The 22,967-nt window shown below is 49.5% G+C and overlaps 9 protein-coding genes across 9 annotated transcripts; 5 read left to right on the forward strand and 4 right to left on the reverse strand.

The window, feature by feature from the left end:
- Nucleotides 1-976: 976 nt before the first annotated feature.
- BP5553_05019 (uncharacterized protein) lies at nucleotides 977-2,439 on the forward strand (the record flags this gene model as incomplete). The annotated part of the gene is made up of 6 exons (XM_032013642.1): nucleotides 977-1,188; nucleotides 1,238-1,346; nucleotides 1,405-1,888; nucleotides 1,941-2,046; nucleotides 2,100-2,189; nucleotides 2,253-2,439. The coding sequence occupies 6 exons, from the start codon at nucleotides 977-979 to the stop codon at nucleotides 2,437-2,439; spliced, it is 1,188 nt and encodes a 395-aa protein (XP_031870242.1).
- A 166-nt stretch (nucleotides 2,440-2,605) lies between these two features.
- Nucleotides 2,606-3,955, reverse strand: BP5553_05020 (uncharacterized protein; the record flags this gene model as incomplete). Its single annotated transcript, XM_032013643.1, has 3 exons — nucleotides 2,606-3,313; nucleotides 3,374-3,674; nucleotides 3,768-3,955. 3 exons carry the CDS (start codon nucleotides 3,953-3,955, stop codon nucleotides 2,606-2,608), a joined length of 1,197 nt encoding a protein of 398 aa, XP_031870243.1.
- A 703-nt stretch (nucleotides 3,956-4,658) lies between these two features.
- Nucleotides 4,659-6,176, forward strand: BP5553_05021 (uncharacterized protein; the record flags this gene model as incomplete). The annotated part of the gene is made up of 5 exons (XM_032013644.1): nucleotides 4,659-4,955; nucleotides 5,087-5,492; nucleotides 5,613-5,716; nucleotides 5,789-5,927; nucleotides 5,977-6,176. The coding sequence occupies 5 exons, from the start codon at nucleotides 4,659-4,661 to the stop codon at nucleotides 6,174-6,176; spliced, it is 1,146 nt and encodes a 381-aa protein (XP_031870244.1).
- Nucleotides 6,177-6,755: 579 nt separating this feature from the next.
- On the reverse strand, nucleotides 6,756-8,674 carry BP5553_05022 (Isocitrate lyase; the record flags this gene model as incomplete). The annotated part of the gene is made up of 5 exons (XM_032013645.1): nucleotides 6,756-7,113; nucleotides 7,214-7,766; nucleotides 7,821-8,166; nucleotides 8,229-8,384; nucleotides 8,444-8,674. 5 exons carry the CDS (start codon nucleotides 8,672-8,674, stop codon nucleotides 6,756-6,758), a joined length of 1,644 nt encoding a protein of 547 aa, XP_031870245.1.
- Nucleotides 8,675-10,949: 2,275 nt separating this feature from the next.
- BP5553_05023 (Trehalase) lies at nucleotides 10,950-13,358 on the reverse strand (the record flags this gene model as incomplete). Its single annotated transcript, XM_032013646.1, has 5 exons — nucleotides 10,950-11,082; nucleotides 11,134-12,875; nucleotides 12,934-13,055; nucleotides 13,109-13,178; nucleotides 13,233-13,358. 5 exons carry the CDS (start codon nucleotides 13,356-13,358, stop codon nucleotides 10,950-10,952), a joined length of 2,193 nt encoding a protein of 730 aa, XP_031870246.1.
- Nucleotides 13,359-16,358: 3,000 nt separating this feature from the next.
- On the forward strand, nucleotides 16,359-17,500 carry BP5553_05024 (uncharacterized protein; the record flags this gene model as incomplete). Its single annotated transcript, XM_032013647.1, has 2 exons — nucleotides 16,359-16,373; nucleotides 16,427-17,500. 2 exons carry the CDS (start codon nucleotides 16,359-16,361, stop codon nucleotides 17,498-17,500), a joined length of 1,089 nt encoding a protein of 362 aa, XP_031870247.1.
- Nucleotides 17,501-18,195: 695 nt separating this feature from the next.
- Nucleotides 18,196-19,014, forward strand: BP5553_05025 (uncharacterized protein; the record flags this gene model as incomplete). The annotated part of the gene is made up of 2 exons (XM_032013648.1): nucleotides 18,196-18,703; nucleotides 18,755-19,014. The coding sequence occupies 2 exons, from the start codon at nucleotides 18,196-18,198 to the stop codon at nucleotides 19,012-19,014; spliced, it is 768 nt and encodes a 255-aa protein (XP_031870248.1).
- An 839-nt stretch (nucleotides 19,015-19,853) lies between these two features.
- Nucleotides 19,854-20,471, reverse strand: BP5553_05026 (Uncharacterized protein; the record flags this gene model as incomplete). Its single annotated transcript, XM_032013649.1, has 1 exon — nucleotides 19,854-20,471. One exon carries the CDS (start codon nucleotides 20,469-20,471, stop codon nucleotides 19,854-19,856), a length of 618 nt encoding a protein of 205 aa, XP_031870249.1.
- A 556-nt stretch (nucleotides 20,472-21,027) lies between these two features.
- BP5553_05027 (Uncharacterized protein) lies at nucleotides 21,028-22,179 on the forward strand (the record flags this gene model as incomplete). The annotated part of the gene is made up of 1 exon (XM_032013650.1): nucleotides 21,028-22,179. The coding sequence occupies one exon, from the start codon at nucleotides 21,028-21,030 to the stop codon at nucleotides 22,177-22,179; it is 1,152 nt and encodes a 383-aa protein (XP_031870250.1).
- Nucleotides 22,180-22,967: the final 788 nt, after the last annotated feature.

Here is a 22,967-nt window from a genome sequence, read left to right on the forward strand (position 1 = left end):
GGGGAAGCTTCCGTCGCCGGACCGCAGCGCCCTAGTACGAAAGTGTTACCGGGACATCTCTATCAGCAGTTGCTTATTGTAAGTCCCCCGCGTGGCTTCTACAGCGTAATTCAATAATAGTGCAGGACCCCGTACGTACACCGAGTGTACGAAGTAACATTAGTCCTTGCTCTCACGCATGCACGTCGCTTGCGTGTTCGGTGACCCCCCGCAGACCCGGGGGGTGGGAAGCCAAATACATACTTATGTAGCTGAGAATCCCGAATTAAGGGGGAGGGTGGCTGAGACACTGTATCTGCAGCAATATATGGAAAACACAATCGAACCTTTGAGTGTTCTAGATAGTGCAGTACGTGAGATCCGGTTTTATAACGCCTGACTCATAGAGTTAGATGAACTTAGATCAAACGATACCAAAACTCTTCTATAAAGAACCTTCAACTTGGTAGACTTAGCATTCGGTAGGCCCCAGGAGCCAGGAAGTGCAGTAAGCAAACCCTAACCGGTTATACTTCCGTGGAAATACTCAGTACGTACCTTACGTAGTACTTCGTACTTTGTAGCACTGTGACAACATTGGATGATTGGACAATGGTTTCCAACGGGGTGGTCATTGGACAATACACCCTGCTGTCGTCTCTTCTAAGCATCCTAAAACAATCCGTGAAGCCGCTCCCTGAGGCAATTTGAACTAATTTCTACAGTTCCCCCGCTCGAAGAGATGGGCTCGGTTCGCCGCGTGGCTTGAGTCGCCCTAATATGAGCTGTTCTGGCAATGGGATGTATATTGCCAATAGATTGTATGTCGATGCACCAACGGGAGTGCTCTTAGAATGTTTGGGGCTATTGACATCTCCTGCCACCCCCATTTTCTTTCTTCTCCTTTATTTGGCTCGGTGCCCCCATCTCAGAGGGCTTTCCTTGTCCTCCACCAGTTACACAGATCAAGCACTCACTTCAACATCCACCTCTCAGAATGAAGTTCTCGGCTCTTCCTGCCTTGGCAGTGTTCTCGTGCCTGGCTTCCAGCATCAATGCCGCCCAAGATGAAGCAGCCCAGCTGTCACAACTCCTTGGGGAGGCTGCAAATGATATTCTTGGTCAGCTGCGGGAGGAGGAAGGCGCTCTTGCAAAACGCGGCGTCGAAGCGAGCTGCACGGTGAGAAACATTGCTATTCGCCGGGAATTGTAAGTCATCCTACGTATGGCTGCATGAGCATGTTTAACAGTTCTGCAGTGGTAGCATGGCACCGGAGGACAGAAAGGCATATACAGATGCGGTGCAATGTCTGCAGCGGAAGAGCAACCTGACGCCGAATTCTCTCGTGCCGGGTGCCAGGACCCGGGTAAGCACAACGCCTCCCAGGCACTCCCCGTGCCGTGTGCTAACCGTGGATCAAACAGTTTGACGATTTCGTGGCTGTTCATCAGAACCAGACCCCCTACATCCACTTCAGCGGGACGTTTTTGGGATGGCATCGATACTTTATCTGGCACTATGAACAGGCTCTTCGCAATGAGTGTGGGTACAAGGGATACCAGCCTTATTGGGATTGGTCCAAGTGGGCTGCAGCACCACAAGACTCTCCAATGTTCGATGGCAGCCCATATAGCATGGGTGGTAATGGCGAATTCATCCCGCATGACCCGCTAGTTCTCCTTCCTCCCGTTGAAGGCGCCAATCCCCCCATCGTGATCGATGCTGGCTTGGGTGGTGGATGTGTTCAGTCGGGACCCTTTTCGAACATGTCGGTGAACCTTGGCCCAATTGGCTTGACCAACACCCCTCCAGGACCAGACGGAGGGTTGGGCTATAACCCAAGATGCTTGAAGAGAGACGTTGGTCCCTTCTGTCTCCAGAAGTACAACAACTACACCAGAATCTGGAGTAATACTTCCGCACGAAATTAAAGTAGGCTGCTGGCTAACACTACCTATAGATCTTATGACCCAAAGACATAATATTAGAGACTTTCAATTGGATCTAGAGGGCCCCCCTGGGACTGGTGATCTTGGACCCCATGGTGGTGGACACTTCGCCATTGGGTAAGATACTTAATCTACTAACGCCCTGCGAGATGGTAGCTAACAAGTCACAGTGGTGATCCCGGTGGAGATCTCTTTACCTCTCCAGGAGACCCAGCATTCTACCTGCATCATGGCCAAGTCGATCGCCTATGGACCCTGTGGTACGTCCCATTTTAAAATTGTGATCTACTACGTTTAAATTCGCAATGCTAATGCAGCAATAGGCAAGCATTAGATCCAGCGACTCGCCGAAATGCTCTTGATGGCACTAACACCATGCTCAACGACCCTCCGTCGGCAAACACTACTCTTGAGGACTTTATCAACTTGGGATATGCCGCTGGCCAACCCATCCAGATGAAGAATGTCATGAGCACTGTGACGGGCCCATTCTGCTATATTTATCTGTAAATAGGCAAAGAGCACTGTTACTTATTATTCTCGAGGCCAGTGGCCGTAATGACTAATAACAAATCATATTATTATGGCTCAGGCCTCCTAATAAACGCGTTAGCCATTCCCATGACCACATAAATCGTCATAAACTACGATCCCTCATTGCAAGCCCGTGAATTCCTCACCCAATAGTATCGTCAGGCCCTGGAATAACTCTCCAGCACCAGCCACACCAGCTCCTAGCCCGCCCCTCAACTTCCCGAACAAGAAACTTGCCTACATGATTCTCAGCACCCCACTCTGGCACACATGCACCGACCTTTACCATCCTCACCAACTTTTTCTTCACAACTCCTCCTATCCCTTCAATTTCATGCCTCGCATACCCAGGCCCCATTTGCCCAATTCCTCTTGCAGGACTTTCCGTTGAACTTCCTGGACTGGAGGAGGGGCTGGCAGCTCGACTGTCAATCTCTCTTGCATCTTCGGCATCGCAATCAATTTCCTGTTCTACCTCTCTTGCCGCTACGCACTCTTCTCCGCGACCGCATGGAACTCCACGGTTTCCTTCACCGAAGCCGACACCTAAGCCGCCTAGGGAAAGCAGGTACCGGGTGCGCCATTTCCAGATACTTTCGTACTCCGCATCCGCACTACGAAGGCTACGGCCACACGGTTGGCAGAGCCATACGCCCTCGGAAGCGCAATTGCAGAGCGCACTTTTAGGTATATCGGTACTGGCTTCGGTGGAAGCTAAAGTGTGTTCGGCACGGCCTTGTGTAGAGGACGGATTGATAAGTGACGAGAGTGGGACACTAGAGCAGGCTGTACAAATGCGTCGGTGCCGGTGGTGAAGAAGCACTGGTGCTGGAGGCTTGATAGTGCAGTTCTGTCATAACTGTCAATTCTATCCCATATAAGGCGGAATAAACTTCAAGGAAGCACTCACTCTGCAGACAACTCTTCCACACCTTCTACAACCCCCAACCATATCCCTAGCGCAGTTACCCGCCTTGCCAGTCGCTCCGGTTACCTCCCTTCCTGCATCTACAAAATACCAATCGGCCGCCCTAGCACGGTACCTAAAGGTATGCTCGGGATTTAACTCAACATCTGCATTTTCACAGTACAAAGTCGAGGTCAGGAGCTGCTTGCGGAATTGGAGAAGATTGGCGCGGATCTGCCAACATGTTCGCGCGAGTGCGTCAAGGGTGTTGAGATCGATATGGGATGATATAGAGATAACTATGCTATAAGCGGCATATTGATCAGCCATCTGTGCAAACCGCCAAGGCAACGACAAGGGCAAGAAGTTTCACGGGCATTCTCAAGGGGAAGCATACGGGTAGCATCCCAAAGCCTCTGTAATAGCCGACTTATTCGGGTTATCCCTCGTGACGGCCTTATTTGGGTCTATATCCTTCTTTCCATCCCCTTGCTCATTCAAGCTAGTCCTAGTCCAATGCTGCGATCTCAATCTAGGGTCCTCTGGAGGCTCATTCTCGTCGTCGAGGTCGACAAAGACAACCATTGTGGGTCCTTATCGTTATCGGCGGAGGGCCGAGCAATACGTCGTCCGTGGAGACAAGATTCGGAATCGGAATCGGAATCACAAGCATGCAAAGTCGAATTTGAGTAGGGTGAACGAGAGGACACTGAGAGGGGTCCCATTGAAGCTGCGGTGCAGCGGTGGCTTGAGGGAGGAGGGAAGACAAAGTGAGAATGAATGAATAGCTCTACGCGGTGGGGTGTGTAGAAGGAGGGGAGGAGTTGGTGAACGGAGCTACTGTACTCGAGTCTCGTCCAAGCTATAAGCGAGATAGTTTTGTGCTGATTAAGCCGGTTCCGGGCCGCGCCAGAAGTATCCGGTGCTGTACACGGCCAACATATCAAGAACTGGATAAACGAGAAATTGGTCTGAGGTATAGTGGCCTATTCCTCTAGGAACCTACTTTAGGTGCTCGAGTTGGTTCTGGGCGAAGTCGTCTACCCACTTCGTAGAGGCTGAGTTCTAGTGACTCAGTGAGCCGAGGACCCGAATCCGTCTTACATGGGGATCAACGTCGGAAGGTATTTTCCTCCTTTTAACGTCTCAATCGTTCTTCATTTGCGCGTTTTGTTCTTCGTGGCGATATCTCATATGCGGTATTCCAATTGTCTTGCTCGTTCTAACCGTTCCACCTGTTATATCTCCGAATACAAGTATATCTACTTCCCCGGGGCCTTCACAAATCATGTCCCTCCCAACACCAACATCAAAACCAACACCAACACCTTTCAAAATCTCCATCTCTGATACCCTCCTCTCCTTCATCAATGACCGTGTCAGAACCGCCCGCATCCCAGGAGGTGTTGATCTTCCTCCCGGGAAAGAATGGGCCCGCGGTGTTCCTCCCTCGGTCATGCACCACCTCCAGGAATACTGGACCACCAAATACGATTGGCGCGCAGTGGAAGCGCGGATTAATTCCCGCCTAAAAATGTTCACGCTGCCAATTGAGGAAGAGGGAGAAGAATTTATGATGCATTTCGTGCATCATCGTTCTGAGAAGGAGGGGGCGATCCCGTTGATTTTCCAGCATGGGTGGCCTGGGAGTTTTCTTGAAGTGCTATGTCCTGCCCCTTATGTTATGCTGCGAGGCAATCTAATAAGACCCCTCAGGTTGACAAGATAATCGACTCTCTCGTCTGCCCTTCAGACCCCAACCAGCAAGCCTACCATGTGGTAGCGCCCTCCCTCCCTGGCTTTGCCTTCTCATCCGCTTCGTCATCCCCTGAATTCTCAGTAGTAAACATGGCATCCATCAACAACAAACTCATGCATGCCTTGGGCTACAGCAAGTATATTGCCCAAGGCGGCGACTGGGGCTCCATGACCTCCCGGGCCATGGGAATTGCGTATCCCGAGAGCTGCGTTGCCGTGCATGTGAATATGCTTGGTACAAATCCGCCCAGCTGGTGGGCAAGTCCAGTGGCCTTTGTGCGTTTTATGTTGTGGGCTGCTTGGACAAGCAACCAGGAAGGTGGGAAGTTGAACAGGATGATGTGGTGGGGTAGGGAAGAACTTGGTAAGTTCCTAGTTTTGCTTAATATCGTCCAGCGGCTAGTAAACAGTGGACTAATAAAAAGGTGGGAAGGGTACCTGGAAATCCAAGGCACAAAACCCCAAACCATCTCATATTCTGTAGTAGACTCCCCCCTAGGAATGCTAGCCTGGCTGCGTGATAAAATGGAACCGATAGTAGACGACGACTTCACCTGGCAAGACGAAGATGTTATTACCTGGGCTATGGTGCGTAGTATCTCCTTCTCTCGCCAACCCCATCCGTAATCCCTTAAATCCCGAAACTAAGTCTAGCAATAGATGTACATCATCCCAGGCTCCTCCGGCCAAGCCGACATCTACACCAATACCAAGGGCGAAAAATCAAAAACCGCTCTCCCTGCGGCTTCCGCCAAGCTCTCCTCGGATGTCGATTTCGGTGCCTCTCTTTTCCCCAAAGGTTCATTCCCAACCCCTTCGCCGCCCCCACCTAACTAATGAAATCAAAGATACATTTAACATTCCCTACTTCTGGGCCAGTTCCGAAGTCGCCAAAAACATTGTCTTCTGGCGCGAGCACTCTCGCGGTGGCCATTTCGCCGCCGTGGAGAAACCAGTTGAGCTAGTTAATGATATTAGGGAATTTACGGGGCTGATTAAGAAGGATCGGGTTTTAGGGTTGAGAGCCGCGGGGAAGTTGAAGGTTTAAGCTTTAGGGGACGGTGGAGGTAGTGGATGATGGGAGGATATAGTAGATGGGATGATAGGGGATGTTATGTGCAAAAAGAAACCTCGCCCCTCAACCGTTTTATAACATATTTAAGAAACCTCGCCTCTTAAACCTTTTTGTTAGCTTCTTTCAAGAAAATTCAGGAATACCGCAGTCAAAAGCGGATACATATACATGCGTATTTCCGTTTCTCTACCTTCCCTACCTACCTACCTTAGGGAGGTACCTTAACCAAGAAAAGGGGCTTTACCAAGGCACCTAGGCAAGCAAGCGAACGGAAGTGGGGAATCTGGGGACTTCCCGATGCGGCCAAGACAAGGCCCAAGTCCGAAGGTACCTAGGTAGAAATAATAATAGGGCATGCATTGCTAAATATTACGAATGCTTAAAACTCTAAACCGCATTGCGTCGAAAGCAGTACTCGTTACTTTTTCTTTCCCGATCCTCCATGTCTGGTATTTCAAATTGCCCTCGACTGATATCCAATTCAACTTCTCTAAAAAGAAAAGTCTACTACCTCATGTCTCTTCCATGCATCCAAACACCCCATGCGACCGACTAATGGAACTGGTCCTCTGTAACTCCCTTGCCCATCGCACTCGTTGAGCTCACACCTCCTTGCACCATCTTAAGCAGCTCATCAACATAATTCGCTCCGCTCCACTTCTGATGCTTGACGACATCAATCTTACCATCCATCTCCGGCTCCTGGACGAGTTCTCCGTACGCGCGCATGCCCTGTTTGGAATAGGCCTTGGCGAACTGGTCAGAGATAAGCGCCGTGGTGTGCAGACCGGCGAGGGTGATGAACTGCCAGCAGTAGCCGAGCTTGCTAAGGCGGTTGATGTAGGTTTCTTGCTCAGCGCGGGGCATGGCGGTCTTCCAGTTGAAGGAGGGGGAGAGGTTGTATGCTAGTCTGTTCAAGGGGTTTCGTCAGTTTAATGTATCTCGATTGGGAGTAATGACGAATTGTAAATCAGGGGGAATTGTGAAAAGAGATGCGAGGAATAACATACTTCTGCTGGGGATAAACCGCATGGACGCCCTCAGCAAACTGCTGAGCCTGGGCGTAATCTGGGAGCTTGCTCTCCATCCAAATGGCATCGGCATAAGGCGCATACGCAATCGCACGGTTAATCGCACACTCACACCCGCCCTGGAGTCTATAGTACCCCTCTCTTGTTCGCGGGGCATCCCAGTCAAAGAAGGTCTCCATACCTGTGATGCTCTTGGCAAGCTCACGCGCTTCCCGGAGGCTCTTCCCCTTAACTTCGGAGCGGAAATTCTTGATGATTGATTTCTTGCTGATGAGAGAGCTGTTGTTGATGGTCTCTTCGACAGCGTCGGCAAATACCTTGAGCCCTGCTTTGGCCGTCCAGGCATCTTCGATGGCCTGGAGTTCGGGGCCGGTCTTGCCTTCCCTCTCGGCGGCAATCATTAGGTCGTTGAGCGGTTCAAGGCTGCGGTTTGTGGAGCCGAGGATATAGGCGTGGTCGCGAGGGTCGATGGTGGTTGTGATAAGAGTGGCGGCTTCAGCATCCGTTCGAGCAATTGCGAGGAGATCGGAGCCTTTCAGGATACATTAGTATTCCCTTATTTTCATGTTAGAGGAGGAGAACATACCCATGATATCAGCTTGAGCACGGATAGAAACCAGACGGTTGATGTGCTCGGCGATAGGCACCAAGACCTTTCCAGCCATATGTCCGCACTTCTTTGTGCCCGGTGCCTGATCTTCGATGTGAATACCCGCAGCTCCCTTCTCGATGAACAGCTTGGTCAATTTCATGACTGCAGTCAGGCCACCATGTCCGGTATCCGCATCTGCAATGATGGGGCGGAGATAATCGATGTTCTGGAGCTTGCTGCGGTCGGACTTCGACTTGGTCGTAACACGTTCCTCACGTTGCTTGCGGTCGTGGAAGAGCTGTGCCATGAAGAGATGGGAGACTTTATTTGGGACGGTGGTCTAGGATTCCATGATTAGCCCTCGGAAATAAATTTACTCTTATGGGTTTGTAGGATACTCACATAGGGATAATCTGCCAGATCTGGGCCAGGCTCATCAGAAGCGGGAGCTGTAGAAGATGATTGCCAGCCGGAGACATAGACGGTATCGAGGTACTTCGCCATCTGCGTCAACATCGTGGGCTCGAGACATCCGTATGTGTAGCTGGCATCTCCCTCCTATTCGGGCAATCATCAGCATCGTTCACTTTATCCAATTGATCCAGGGCAGCACATACATTGAATCTCTGCTCGAGGATATTCCACAGCTTCTTCGACTGTGCGTTACTTGGGTACTCAATCTTCAGGTTACCCCTCTTAGCCACAATCTGCTCAGCAGAATATGCTCTCTTGGTCTGCCTCCATCTTGAATCAGACCACCATTGCTTGACAGCAGCTACTTCGTCCAAGTAGATCTGCTCCTCCGTATTTGGATCCACGGCTGGATTGGCCATCTTGTTTGCTGCCATGATGATGTGTATTTGTGTTTTGGGGGGCGAGAATCACCAATAGTAAGGATTGGAATGTAAATAGTGTAACTCAACCCGATCAGATATGTGTGGCAATTGCTTTGTCTTTGTCTATTATTCTCCACAAGGAAAGTAGCTGAAGAGTAGTAGTATATCAGAGAGAAAACAAGTTTAAGAAGCCAGAATCCTTCTATACCTCGGAGGAATAATAAGAACCAAACCAGGCATGAGTCAGCCCCGGGTGAGTGGTTAGTCCATCACAAGCAAGAACCCCAGAAACAGCGAGCATTCCAGCCCCAGACCAGACCCGGAGCAAGTCGGGCTAGCAGCTCTCGGTCTGCCGGCCATTGATTGGACGTTGGTGAGAACCACGGCGGCTGCTGGCCATGTTTGCCTCAGCTTGCGCCTTGGGATCCTGGATCCTGCGCTGAACATCCTCGGTCTGAAGGCAAAAACCGCAAAATCGCAACATCATCGTTGTTTTCGGTTCAAAGGGTTGGACAGGGATCCGAGTGCCGAGGACCCTGTATGGTGGCCGCGACTGGCTGGATTGCCGAGACCCCACATTCGCCTCCTTACATCACCATCACCGCCTTTATCTCCCTCTATCGATGATTCTATGCGGGCAACTTCTGGGCTCAGTTCAGCTCCTGATTATTAGTCTGCATTTATGGACTATTCTTGATTACACTTGCATTGTTATATATATATGTCTACAAGTACAACCCAAGGCCCTTTACGACACTTCCATGGGACACTCCAGCAGACACTCCAGCACCAGCATAAACTTCCCAAGCTGCCCCGCCATTTGCATGTGAACCCGCCATCAACACCCAGCAGGGATCCTTTCCTGTAACGGGGTGGCACATCTCAACTCATGAACTGTCCCCCGTGCTCCGTGCTCTGTGCTCCGTATAGCCTCGGCCTACAGACGAACAGAGCAGCTTCCTCCCACGAGTCAGCACTACTCCGTACCAGATCTACCAGATGTATCAGATGTACCACCAAGCCTAGGTAAGGCTGGGAGGTACATACCGAGCCTTTCCCGTCATCGGCCGCGATATCGGGAATGGACGGACGTGATAAGGTCGGTGCACGTGGACTGTACTTGGAGGTTGTAGATTGCTAACCTGAGCAAGCTGTGAGGGACAATGTCCAGCTACTCGTACCCATAGGTACGAAGTGTAAAAGCCCCTCCCAATGATATAAGCCATCTTAGCCTCTTTCAGATACTCGCCTAGCTATATTCATACTCAGACCTCACCAACGTGCTCATCATCCCCCATGCCCCCACATCTAGCGAACTCGATACATAGGTTAGGTCGAATTTTACTCCATAACCGTAACTAACTCAAAAAGCTTATTAGTCAACCTATGGAATTCGATACGTACTCACCTAGGATATTTATAGATATTTAAATTCTGTTAACAAATTTAAATGCTAGATTTTCTAGTTTTATCTTTTTAAAAGATAACTTTGAAGATTTATTTATTTATAATCAACATTTTTACCCCCTTTTTTTAATTCTGCGTTCATTGAAAGCTGCCCCTCTCCCTCGCTCAGTAATTAGGAGGTACAAGAGGTCTAATCTACACGGGAACGATGCAAAGCTGTAAAACGCATAGGGGCACGAAAGGAGCTTCGCTGTCTCTACATCTATAGTGTAGAAATAGAGGGGTAAATATTTGGGATCCCTAGCTAGGGGAGGAGGTGCCCTTTCGGGTCCCTCGTTAAAGGTTGATGATTTCTAGCAGGACGTGGGAATACGGCGAGCAAGCTTGAGCAATGGCGCCGCTGCTCAAGGGAGTCAAATGATTGGGAAGAGAAGACATTACGGTGGTATAACATTATGATTAACGATGGATGTAGCGAAGCTGTCTAATCTGTATTTTCTCTCACCATTTATGGCTACAAGCTCAGAATTTTAAACTAGCAATCGCATTGCAAGCCGGACGCCTCCAAACCGAGGAAAGCAAGTGAGTCATTGCAAAACTCCTAAGCCCAAGTGAATCTCGAGAACCCTTCCTCCCCTTAACTTAGCCTTCCATCTCTAGAGGACTAGTGCAAGACATCCCCACAGCTTCGTAGAAAAACTCCGCAGGAAAGTGCAATTGAAATGCTAAAAGTGTATGGGGGTATCTAGAAGGAGAGAATATCATCTCACGTATTGCCGTAACGAGCAACATGAATGAATGATGCCGGATCCTATGCATGCTAATTAGGGTCAATGTGCAGGCTAGCCGAGAATATCGTCTAGGTGGCTGTCTAGTACGGTCAATCGGGGCGGGAGTTCATCTCTATAGCCCGAGCATACTTCTCCCAGGGGGTCAGAGTGCCAAGGGCTCGCTGCATATGGGCAGTCGTGAACTGTAAACCATATACATAGCTGGCATTGACCCAGCCGAACCTGAACATGTTAGCAAAAAGCTCCATTTATTCCTGTGGTTTCAACACTCACCCCTCTCTTGCAACGCCGATGAAATCAAGCCCTTGATTTCCGTACTCAGCGCTGACCCGGTGAGGATCGATACCTCGTGTTACATCGTATTTCTCGACCACCACACCGTTGAAATCCACGAAGGCTTTCGTCATCATGAACAGCCATTTGTATGCTAGTCGTTGAACTTCTTCGCGATATCCGTATCGATCCAAGCCGCCCCAAGCCAGCATTTGCTGAGGAGCCCATCCATACGGATAATCCCACTGACGATTCGGTCGCTGGAGGCCGGTTTGACCTCGCGATTCTTCCGTTCCAGAGAGCAGTCCACCCAAAGCCTCGAATTTCGGGATGGCAGTGGCTACAAGACGAGCAGCTTGGGCTGGGGTCGCGAGGCCGGACCACATGGCCCAGAAAGTTGTACATGACTCATAGGTGCATTGCTCCTTCTTCACAGTATCGTAATCGAAGTACATCCCCTTCTGCTCATTCCATAGATACTTATCAACTGCAGCTTTGCGACGCCTAGCCTTGCGATCCCACATCGAAGATGTCTGAATATTACCGGGGACCATGTCCCCTGCGCAGAACTCCGCTGGAATGGTGAGTTTATCGCCGAAGAACTTCTGGATCGCTTTGGAAATGTCCCTTTCATATTTGTAAAGCAAAGAGTTGAGATCAATGGTTGCGAGGTTGGCGCAGACCTTCTCTAAACGGTATGAAGTATCGTGGCCAGATTCACGAACCGCTCGATCATGAAGGAAATATTCGTCAAGCTCAGGCTCCGAGACTTTGCCGTAGTTATATGCTTGAACAAATTCTTCGAATGTCATATTGTACTTTTTGGCATACGGTTCCAGAATGTGTGTGAAATGCGTAGCTTCGGTCTCAGGCGGCACGCCGAGGCCTTCGGGGCGATACCTGGAAAGCCCCGTTGCTGGGTCATATCGAGGTAAGGCCATCCATACGCTGTTATACTCCTTGATTGCAGCCAGAATGGAAGTTCGTAGGAACTCGCGTGCTCCTGGTTCACGCTGGATCTCGTCGTAAACTCGCATGGCCATGTCCGTGAGAAAAGGGGGTTGAGAGCGGCATAGGTAATATGATCGAGTAGCATTTAGGATTTTGCCATAATGCTTGATGCAGAAACAGAAGTTCTCGACCATGGACTTCGCTAGATGGACCTTGTCGGTGACAATCAAACCTAAAGATTCCATATAGCTGTCCCAGCCATACAACTCATTGAAGCGTCCTCCGGGAACAACGAAAGGCTTGCCTTTGAGAGTCTTGGCACCGGTGACCCTATCGATTACCTCGTCCATAGCCACGGCAAGAAGTCCTGGTTTTGCATTCATGTCCCTGACAGCCTCGGGTGTGATTTTCTCCGGTAACCATAGGACGTCGAGACGGATCTCCGGTCTCTCCCTCGCCACCTTTGTATAGTACTCATATTGTTCGGGTGCTCCGCGGGGAATATAAATACGTGGCCGCGGATCATCAGTCCAGTCTTTGGGGTCTTTCCCAGCAATCTCAATAACGGAACCATCAATCACCCGTGTCAGACCATCCCAAAAGGAGTCCTTGATGAGTCGTGCCAAACGGTTAACGGGGTTCTCGCTTAGACGAGATTCGTCGAGGACGATCTGTCGGCGGCCGTGCTCTTTTGCAAGGTGCAGCTCCTGAAGGAGGTTCGAGAGCATATAAGTTCCTCGGATATCGAAGCGTCTGAAGCCATTGGATCCCGCAGTTCCAACGGAAAGCACCTAGTTGGGATACGTCAGTAAATTGAACAATGAGCATATATATAGTAGAGCTACGTACCTTCGGCCCGGTATCCTCAATTGTGATCTGCCAATTCTTATCGGTGTCTTCTTGGGCTGCTAGATGGGCGAGAGTCGAGTCGACCTGAATTAGGAATTTCCTAGGCACCATAGAGATCTCATCTGGCCAATAATTAGCTTCGAAATGCGATGATCTCACTGCTTTATGGGCTTACCGTGACTTCCCCGGCGTTTGGGGCACTTGGGTTCAAATGTTGCATCTATCGCCGAAAGACGCGGATTACCCTGCGAACTCAATTAGTTCGCTGGAAGGGATCAGGGCGGAAAAGTTCCACCTACTATCGAATATGTGCGAGTATGGTACTTGCTGCCCGACTTGTAGCTTGGCTCATTGCCGTAGTAGATGTCCGGCGTGCTGAATGGGTCTATCTCATTTGATCGCTGCTTCGTCAATGGCGAGCTCATGCCTGAAGTCCGAATGCTGCCACCAGGCGCGGAGAATGGCTAAGAGGGGGGGAATCTGGTTATGTATGGAATCGGATGCTGGGCTGCCGTGGCACGGTTGTCGTGATGAAGGGCAGCTGGAGAAGCGGCAAGGCGGGGCGGTGTGTGATGTAGTGAGACCTAAGCCGGGGCGGTGAAGTTACTGTGCGCGTGTCTCCACGATGGGTGATGGGGTGTGTGCTGCGCTATTGAAAAGCTGATGTGTGGCGGCTGCAAGATGATGGAGTATTATTGCAATGACGAGGATTGAATATGGCTTTCTCAAGAGACGGATAGCTATGGAAAGCGAAAGTATTGTTTAAGTTCGACAGGAAATTTCACTACGCAACTGTGGGGCTGCCAGGCCACGGATAAGGATAAGGGACGCTGTTTTGTGGAGTTATGCTACTAGCAACTGGGCTAGTCACCGAATGAATAATCCTTCTTAGGGCTAATAAGAATAAGAAGTGCAAATACGTATGTACTGTAGATGCTTTACTGATAATTAGCTATTCCTACTTGTTATCAGGTAGGAAGAAGGATCCCTTTTTTTTGTGTTGCTGGCTTTGAAAGGTGCGTGGACGGGAACCCCGCTAGGGCGCCTTTCACTCGTGTGTACGAAGTAGACGACTACTAATCAACACGGTGGTGGCGAATTGCCCGCGTGTAGCGAGGCCTTAACACTTATTATTCGTGATCTTGTGGCCGTATGATTTGCAGTATTGCATGGCACTACTGGAGGACCATGCCATGCCACCCATTCTAATACTTTCTCTCTCTTTTTTTTCTCCTTTCAGTCCTTGAAGAAAAAAAGGGCATAAAAGCGGCGTTACCCCGCCTATGCAGTTCAAGAACAATGCACGTTGAAAATTATAAAAATAGGCTAGTGGTCCTCAAACACGACATACTGTAGTGGCTTGGTCTACTCGAGACTTTTCAAAACATTAACTCCGCGGAATCTGGGGTTGGCTAGCCCTGGCGCTGGTATCTTGGGTCTTGCTGCCTCTCCTTACCTACTCGGCCCCTACGCTAGTTGCAGTCACACGACAGTCGGCTGTCCAGGCTAGAGTGTCAAGCGTCAGGATTCAGCTCTTGGAACAGGAATAATCCAGTCCTGGTCGCTCTAATCCCTTCGCCTCAATGATCGATCCTTATGGCGACTCTCCCGGCTCCGCGAAAAGCTCGCCATCTCGATGGCCGCTTACAGAGTAACAGAGGTACGGAGGGCGCGAAGATCACGGTGGCTACAAGTACGCTCTTAAGTATCAATGTCGGCGATCGGCATCCCGCATTAGACGAGATGGAAAATCCTACCTAGTTCGTGGGTACATCTAATCGTTCTTAAGGTCCGAATCAAAAGGGATCTTCTCGAACCCGGTAGGCTGGTTGCGGGCGAGGGTGAAAGCCAACCAAGCCAACTTAGCAAACTGTCCTAGCAACCGTTGTCGGTCATGCGCCTCACCCCCGCTGTCGGTCAGGGGATCTATCGTATTTTCCGTTTGTATAACAACTGGTTGTCTCTCGGGGTCTCAAATAAACCAATTGTTACGCGAACCAAGTATCTGGCTTTGATGGCATGGTGCGGGCAATAATAGAAATGAAGTCGGATCCCATGACTAGCTGAAATGTGTTCCTTTGGAGCCTTGAAGCACAATTCAATACTCTAGTTTTGTCCCATTTTACAATGTAGGCGAGGATGCTATTCCTTGATGGTGGGATGCAGCCACTCTCAGTTTGCCGAATTCGAGGGAATCTTTTGCGTTGCGTACTCCGTATAATCCACCCTTCGGTGAAGCTGAAATTTGCATGGTTCTAATTCAGACTGTGGATACCAACTCCATACGTACTTTCAAATGTGCATTTAAACCGAACAAAGGCACAGGATCCATCTAGCAAACGCGCACTGGACAAACAGGTTACCGAGGAGTCGTCGAAGAGTAAATTTAATAATACTATAGCGTTGTATAGATGTACTTATACATAGATATTCCCAACTGTTAAGATCAGTAAGTGCATTCTAAATCATCGATTCGCGATCTATTATAATAGGTATGAATGCTTTAATCATGGCCTTCTAGTAAATATTAGGACGGTTGTATACGCAGTAGGGACGGGGGAGTTTAGCATCTTAAGCCGGGGGCACGTGCAGCCACTATCTTGATAGATGTAAATAAGGAATTCGTCGCTAACAAAGCCGGCACTTTGGCGGAGTGGTTAACGCGATGCCCTGCTACGGTTTCGACCAAGTTGACAGGCATTTCCTTCGTAAGTTGTCACGATCCCTATTAAAAAAGTCCATGAACTTATACCAATTAGGGGAGCATGAGTTCGACTCTCATAGGTGTCGCATTTCTTTTTTCTTCTTTTTTCATTTCCCCCCCCTCTTTTTTCAAGCCCTCCCTCGATTAAAGTTACAGACCGTTATTTATAAACTTGAGTACTGGAGGATTTGGCTGAGGCAACCAGGGACAAATTGGGGCTGACAGCAGATGGAAGCATCATTCAAGCCAACAATTAGCGAGGACATCCACAAAAACGCATTCGCAAAGCATTCCTGGATGGCAAGCCAGCGCTGTAAACACGATGAGAACGAGTACTGTTCTTTTAGGCCGGGAAGTGGAGAGACTAGTTGCTAGATCAAGAACTTCAATTACTCAGTGAAGTACACCAAATCGCATGGAGTCCTATATGACGCATCCTCGAGGGATTTTGGTGCAAAACAGTTTGTTAGGTCAGGCTCCAACAACCATAACCTATATGTGTTTCTGATCCCGCTGTCCTCAGTGATCTCTCTATGTTCAAGATAGCTTGCGCATCCTCCTATAACAACATCCACTACTTCGTATCTCTACGTCCATTATGTTACGGCCTCGGACTATTCGACAGTCTGATCATCATTGGCGCATCGGCGGTCGGCAATAGCAAGAATACCTGTGGACGAGGCTATGCTAGCCAGCTGAGCTCCAGAAACCAAGCTTCACAATGCCTCCCCCGGTGGTGAGCACCATTAAACTTCTCCCTTCAAACCACTCTAATCTTGAGCATCATAGACGCCATCACCGCATCGATTCGTGACCAAGAAAGAAGCTACTGTGCGAAAGCCAGCCACAACCGTACCGTTAGCACGAGAGGGCATCCCACCTAGAAGCACCCCGCAATTCAATGTCACACCGCGATTCCATTTCTCTTCGACACCCAGGCCGACTGGGACGCAAACTTGTTCAGCTGCTACACCATCTGCATCTCGGTATTTGACTCCTGCGCATAGAACTCCTAAGGAGCACCGGCAGGGTGTGATTGATACTTTATCCGATGATGACCTACACGATTCCATTGAACGAGATACATCGGATCATGAGCTGGAGTATGGGACTGCCATTGCTGATGTAGATGATTACCATGCAATAGAAGCGCCTAGTGCGAAACGGAGACGCCTATCGTCCTCTCCAGCAAAGGAAGAAGAGGAACATAGCTATGACAAGGCAGATGTAACCCACGAGGATTCATTCTCCTCATCTGCGCCCTTTCTTCCCTCTCCACCAGCAGGTCTTCGCCGAGCAATCCCAACTGCAGCATCCAGATTTTTGACTCCTGCCCCTCCTTCAACACCCGCGCCTTCCACTGCCAATCAAAGCACGTTCCGAAAACCACCTCCGTTTCGACCACCAGACCCGTCTGAGCTGGCACAATCCCATAGCAACCCGTTACCTGAACAATTCTCCCCCCATAGCAAAGGCCGGAAGTACATCCCTGGGGGGCTGGCAGCTGAGCTTCAGAGCTGGCTTTTCAATGTTGAGTCCGCAATTCCTTCTCATATAGGCCAAAGGAGTAAAGAGGACCCTTGGCTTGTGAGAATTGTTGTGGATGAGGTTAGTGGGAGCGCAATGGCTGGCATGACATTAGTCAGTGGGAGGCGGGTACACGTTGATGATAGGAGTAGGATGGTTGATCATCTCGGTGGGGTGAGGGTTGTTCTCGCGGGTGAGGGGCAAGGCACCGGTTTGCAGAGGGGAACGAAGTGCGAGGTAGGGAAGACTGTGGGGATTAAGGGGCCAGTCTGGGAAGTGATTCTCGAAGGTGTGAAATGGGGAGTTGGTGTTGATTGGAAGGTTTTGCCTGGTTGATAGGTTGAAATTATAGCATCAGGACATACTTAGAAAGTACTTTAGCTTTAGCTCTTAAGCTCTTGAAGCTGCACGATATAGGCTCATTTACAACTTGAGGGCGTTAGGGTACTGTATTTGCTAGCTTGTAGTGCGGGCTATACATTTAGCCAAAGGGGCCTCTGCGTGGTTTTTGAGCTTTACGTCGAGCATAACCGACCGCCTTAAGTATTTGTGATGAGTGTGGAAAATCCAATTCTCCAGTTATCGACTCTAACTTCCCATCTTGGCTCGCCGACGTTATTATTATAACGGCGTTGAAAAAGCCCTCTATGTTGAGCGAGATATCCGGCATGACTCACACGGCACGAGGGATTTCTTTACGTTGTCCTCCCTGCGCCTCCCTCGTCGTTGTGAGGTTACATGCGGAGAACCAGAAACAATCATATTCCGCCCGTGGAAATATTATATAAATCAGCTAAACTATTCCTCTCCGTAACAAAAGCCAACCCTAAGAAGTTCTTGACGTGGTTACCTCGGCTCTTTTCAAAACCTGCTCTTAACATTTGATAACCTACTACAAATTTTTTTTTTAAATCTCATCGTGTTGAATTACTCTATATCCTTGACACTTGTCTAGCTATCAAAGAGATTTCCAAGCCGAAAATTATCAATTGAAAGGAGAGGACGAAGGGGCGACAAGCCAGGAAGCCAAAATGTCATCATCGCTTCCCACAATCACCCTTCGGCCTATCTCTGGGCCTGAAGATTTCCTAACCCTTGCCCGGGTTGAAAGCGACGCCTTCTACAACGACCCTTTTAGCATCGTGGCATTTGGTCCTCTACGTGCCTCAGAAGAGAATCTTGCTCTGAGGGCAAAAGGCCTGGCCAAGACTTTAAATGATACCAAAGATGATAAGGGGAGGGAGAAGCAGTGGAAATATATTCAAGCAGTGAAGAAGATGGGCGACTGCCAGGGAGACGGCGAGGAGGTTGTGGGGTGGGCTTGTTGGTGTTTTGTTACCGGCAAGGGAGGTGCAACTGAACAGGGAAATGGAATAGAGAAAGAGAAGGAAGTTAAGGCGGGAACTGCTATCAAATCGGAGAAGGAAAAGCCAGAGCCGAATCCATGGGGTGTAAGTGCTAATGCGAAATTTTGTGAGGATGTATACTTGCCGAGTGATCAGTGGATGCTGGACAGTTGCGGGGGTAATGAGTATGTCAGTGAGTACCATATCCTTCCCTCAAGTACAAAACGGGTTCTAAGGTGCCTAGAATTGTCCGCTCTTATTGTGGCACCAGAATATCAACGAAAGGGAATTGGGACTATGTTGCTTGAGGCTGGGCTTAAGGAAGCGGATGCTGGGGCCTTACAGTGCGTTCTAGGAGCTTCTCCGGAAGGTGAGGGCTTATATAGGAGGTATGGCTTTAAGCAAGTAATGAACATGGATCTGAAGTTGTGGGAATATGAAGGTGGCGAAGGATTGGGGACTACGACGCACGGAGTTATGCATAGGCCAGCGAAGAATGTCTGATTGTGAATAGGCTAGGCTGCTGTATTGGCACCACAGCCATGATACACCGTCATGTATTCGACCCTCCTACAAGGCGATTCCTAAGGTAGATAGACTGGTTATACATATCCCTTTAGATGTTTCGTGTAGCTACTGGCACTTATTGGAAACAAAAGAGGCTAAGATGCCATCGTACTTTCGAATATTAGGCTTGATAGGAGGTTAGGAAATATGGGGTTTGTTTTTGTGCTATGTGCGTTAGCACGGAACTAGAGTAGTAAGTGGTATGCATCGCGGCCATTCGAACGCTATTTGTAAGTAAAGGATGATCAATATATATGCATGGAATAAAATCAACGCTGTTCTCTTGGAGAACTAATAGTACCTCGAGTCCTAGACTAGGATATCTGTCTAGAGAGGCCCTGGTAAGAAAATGGGTTTCTCGAAAAGCAGAGTTGGGCGTAAAACACATGCCTCAAAGGGGGGGTCCGCAAAATCCACCAAGCTTAAGCATACCTTGACTTGAGGATGGAGCTCCCTAGCTTAGAAATAATCTTGACCTTCGTACTAGAAGATGTTGGCTAGTTCAATCACGTTCAAAACACTCATGTGACGGCCAAAATGGTGGAATTGCTTTGGACCTGGCCCGTCTCTTTAAATAACCCTACATCTCTCCAAAACGCCTCCGCCGATATCTTTCAAACGCAATGAGATGTGGTCATTGTGTCGGTGTATTTGTACAATTGCTTCTTCCGTTCCACCTTAATATAACAATCCAACCCAACCCCCCGGCCCATATTGTAATGGAAACTTTCAATTGAACCTACCAAAGCTGGATCTTTCTCCTTCTCCACCACCCCCTACTCGTCTCTTAAGGCCATCTGCATCCTCTTCAATTTATCTTCATGTGCCATTCTCCGCCTCGGACCCCATCGCTCCTTGATGTCTTCCAACCTTGTTTTCTTTTGGTCCCTCCAGCCATGATCGGCACCGGCTTGGCTAAGGCAAATGGTAATGAACATCGAGGAACAATTGAACTTCTTCCCTAGCTTCAAACTAGTCCACTTGTCCGGCTCCTCCCTTCTCAATCTCTGGATTTCGGCAATATCGGTATCGCTCAGATGGTGGTGCGGGACTCTCTGTGGGGGTTTGACGGGTGGCGGCAGTCTGGAGGGCTTTGGAGTGAGTTTGGCTTGTGTGGCAGCGAGGCGCTGCGCCCGTTTATCCTCCTTTGGCAGAAACTTAAGGGGCGTATTGAGAACCGACGGGGCCGCGGCAGGCGGATTAAAGATTATATGGTTTTGCTGGGGGGATTCGTTGGACAAAAGGAATGAGGAGTCCGGTTTGACATTTAGACGTTGCTTGGATCGCCGATAGGAGGATTCATGGCGCCGCGAGGGGGTCGTTGAGGTGAGTAGGAATTGACCTCGCCCTGACACCAGGTTGAGCACCGGTCTTCTGATTAGCCTGGCATCCATTGCGGGGAGATGGTGGAGGGACGAGAATAAATAGTTTGGACAAGACTTCGAAGCCAGTCGAGGCTGAACCGTGAACATTTTGGTATTGCACAGGCCTAACCGGAGTAAGACTAGCGCCACCAGGGAACCACCCGCGGCTTCGTCAGTGTAAGTCATGAGATCGCATCCCAAAGGAGCATGAACATCAAATGCCATTGAATCCTGCTGTGACGTGAGCTTTGGTGGGCAGCTCACTATAACAATCCTACAGCCACCACTCTACACAAGCATAAAACCCAAGATGCATTTAGTGGCTCGCAACCTATAGCGAACCATACTCCGCGTCATCCTTCACTTCCTCGGTTTAGGGGACTAGAGAGTAAAGGGACTTATCTAACGTCAGCTGGAGTACGTACCGCCTGCTCGATACCCTACACCTCGTTTTAGATTAACTTGCACTCTCATCTTAAAACATCCTTATAGGCTCAACTGACACATCGCAGCATTTACCTTCGTGCACCCCTTGAGCGATTCCCTCGGCCATTGTCAACTTCGCCGGGCGTCCGGAATCTTCAAAATGAGTGCTTCAGAGTCCAGCACACTGCACGCGAACACTCCTGTTCCGACAAGCCAGCAACAGACGTCTGCCTCGAAAGTTCCTCTACTAGGCGAAGGGTTTCAAGAGTCTAGGCGTACACCAGTATCAATACCTGCCGAAAACAGCGACGTCGAGGAGAGCGGGGCGGGTACGACACACGAAGGCGGCAAATACGGGAAACGAAGATTGTTTGGCTTTGGGAAGAAGAAGGAGGATGAGAAGACCAAGGAAAAGAAGAATACTGAACCTGCGCCAAACATGAAATCCGCAAATGCGCCGCCCCCGTTGGCAGCGCCCGTGGCCCAGAAAGCTTCAAATAGTAATCAATCCTATTCGCGAACAAGCCAACACTATCCGCCCCCTTGTTCGCCGCAGAGGAATTTATCATCATCTCCACGAATAGCCTCTCCCGCTGGATCGCAAATCTTTGAGCGCGATGTACAGGAAAGCACGTTGCCGCCCAATTCTCCAGCAATCCCATCGCACATCCAAACCGAAAACCATATACCGCCAGTCTTAGATGCTTCTTCGGAGGCTATCACCAACGATAAATTGGACCCAGACACGGTGGAAATTGTTATGCACTCGTCTCATCAACCAGCAGCAGTGACTGTCACAGGCGTGGGTTTCCCCGAAACCCCGGTTGGGCATTGGACGGACGAACTGGTTTCTCATACAGACCGAGACGAGACTGCATCGAATTATGGATCTCTCGACAATACTGATATACGTCGCTTGAGCTTCATCTCATTTTCCGATATTGTACAGTCAGAGCACGCGGAACACGCAGGAAGCAGAGATTCTATTTATGTTGCAGGGTTAAGTTCATTATCCTCTGGTGGGCTGAATAGATCTCCTTCGCCCGTTCGGTCTCCAGTCTCCTCACAAGGGTTTGGTACTTCCCCCCCGACAAGCAAGTCCGCGTCTATCAAAGGAGTTGAGCTTTCGCCACGAGCGAAGGCCCTGGGAGGCCAGGTGTCGTCTCTTCCGCCTACAAACGTTGGCGAATTGACAATAGAAACGATGAGACAAGCTTTGCGAAGAACAGGGAGTGGAGATCTCAGTGGTGTCAGAAGTCAGCCGCTCAGCCCGGTGAGCCCCGATGGGTTGTCAGATCGGTCTTTCCGCTAAAGCGGCGCCGAGGATTAGGAGAATTTCTGCTTGTTTTACGTCGTGAATTGCTATTATATCCGGGGTGCTATGGGATTGGCTTACAATGGAGACTGGAGTAAGAAGGATACGGTCTTGTCGTGCTCTTTTATGTCTTCTCGGCTGGATTGTCATCGGTGTTGGTTGGAAACTTCTGCTTTTGCGTCTATTTTGAGGTCCTTTGTTTCGATAACGAAGAACACTTGAAACTACCAGCTACATTATTTAAACACTGCCGAATCCGCGCTCGCCGAGGAGCTTCGTATGTCGTGCAACCTGGGCCCTCCAGAAAGTTACGAGCTACAAGGAAAATGCATTAATAAAGACACGAGGGCTTATGAAACAACATCCAATTAACCTAATGTCGCTTTCCCCGGAGCTGTCGGGGGCTAGAATAGCGGCATAATAGGCATGATATTATTATTTGAGAGACGGAACGGGCAATGTCCGATGTGGCCAACATGTAGGGGTTGATCCGAGATGATTTTCCGCAGTAATTATACTCCGTAGATTGCCTCTCAACCCTCCAGATTAGGCGGTAGGGGTTTGAAGGATAGAGGCGTGAACGCAACTATTTGTTTGGCCTCGTTTGGTCTCGTTTGCCGCTTCAAATTGATTAATAAGGAGCATTCCACGAGAAAGGCGCCCTTACTTCGTAATCCTTATGCCCGGCCTGTGAAGAGTCTGGTGTGCGCCTGACAACGTCTTGATGTGGCGCATCGATGTCAAAGCGCACAGTACAAGTAGCCGAGATATCATACTTTCGTACT

This window comes from Venustampulla echinocandica (assembly GCF_003357145.1).
Source record: "Venustampulla echinocandica strain BP 5553 chromosome Unknown scaffold_2, whole genome shotgun sequence".
Classification (NCBI taxonomy): domain Eukaryota; kingdom Fungi; phylum Ascomycota; class Leotiomycetes; order Helotiales; family Pleuroascaceae; genus Venustampulla; species Venustampulla echinocandica.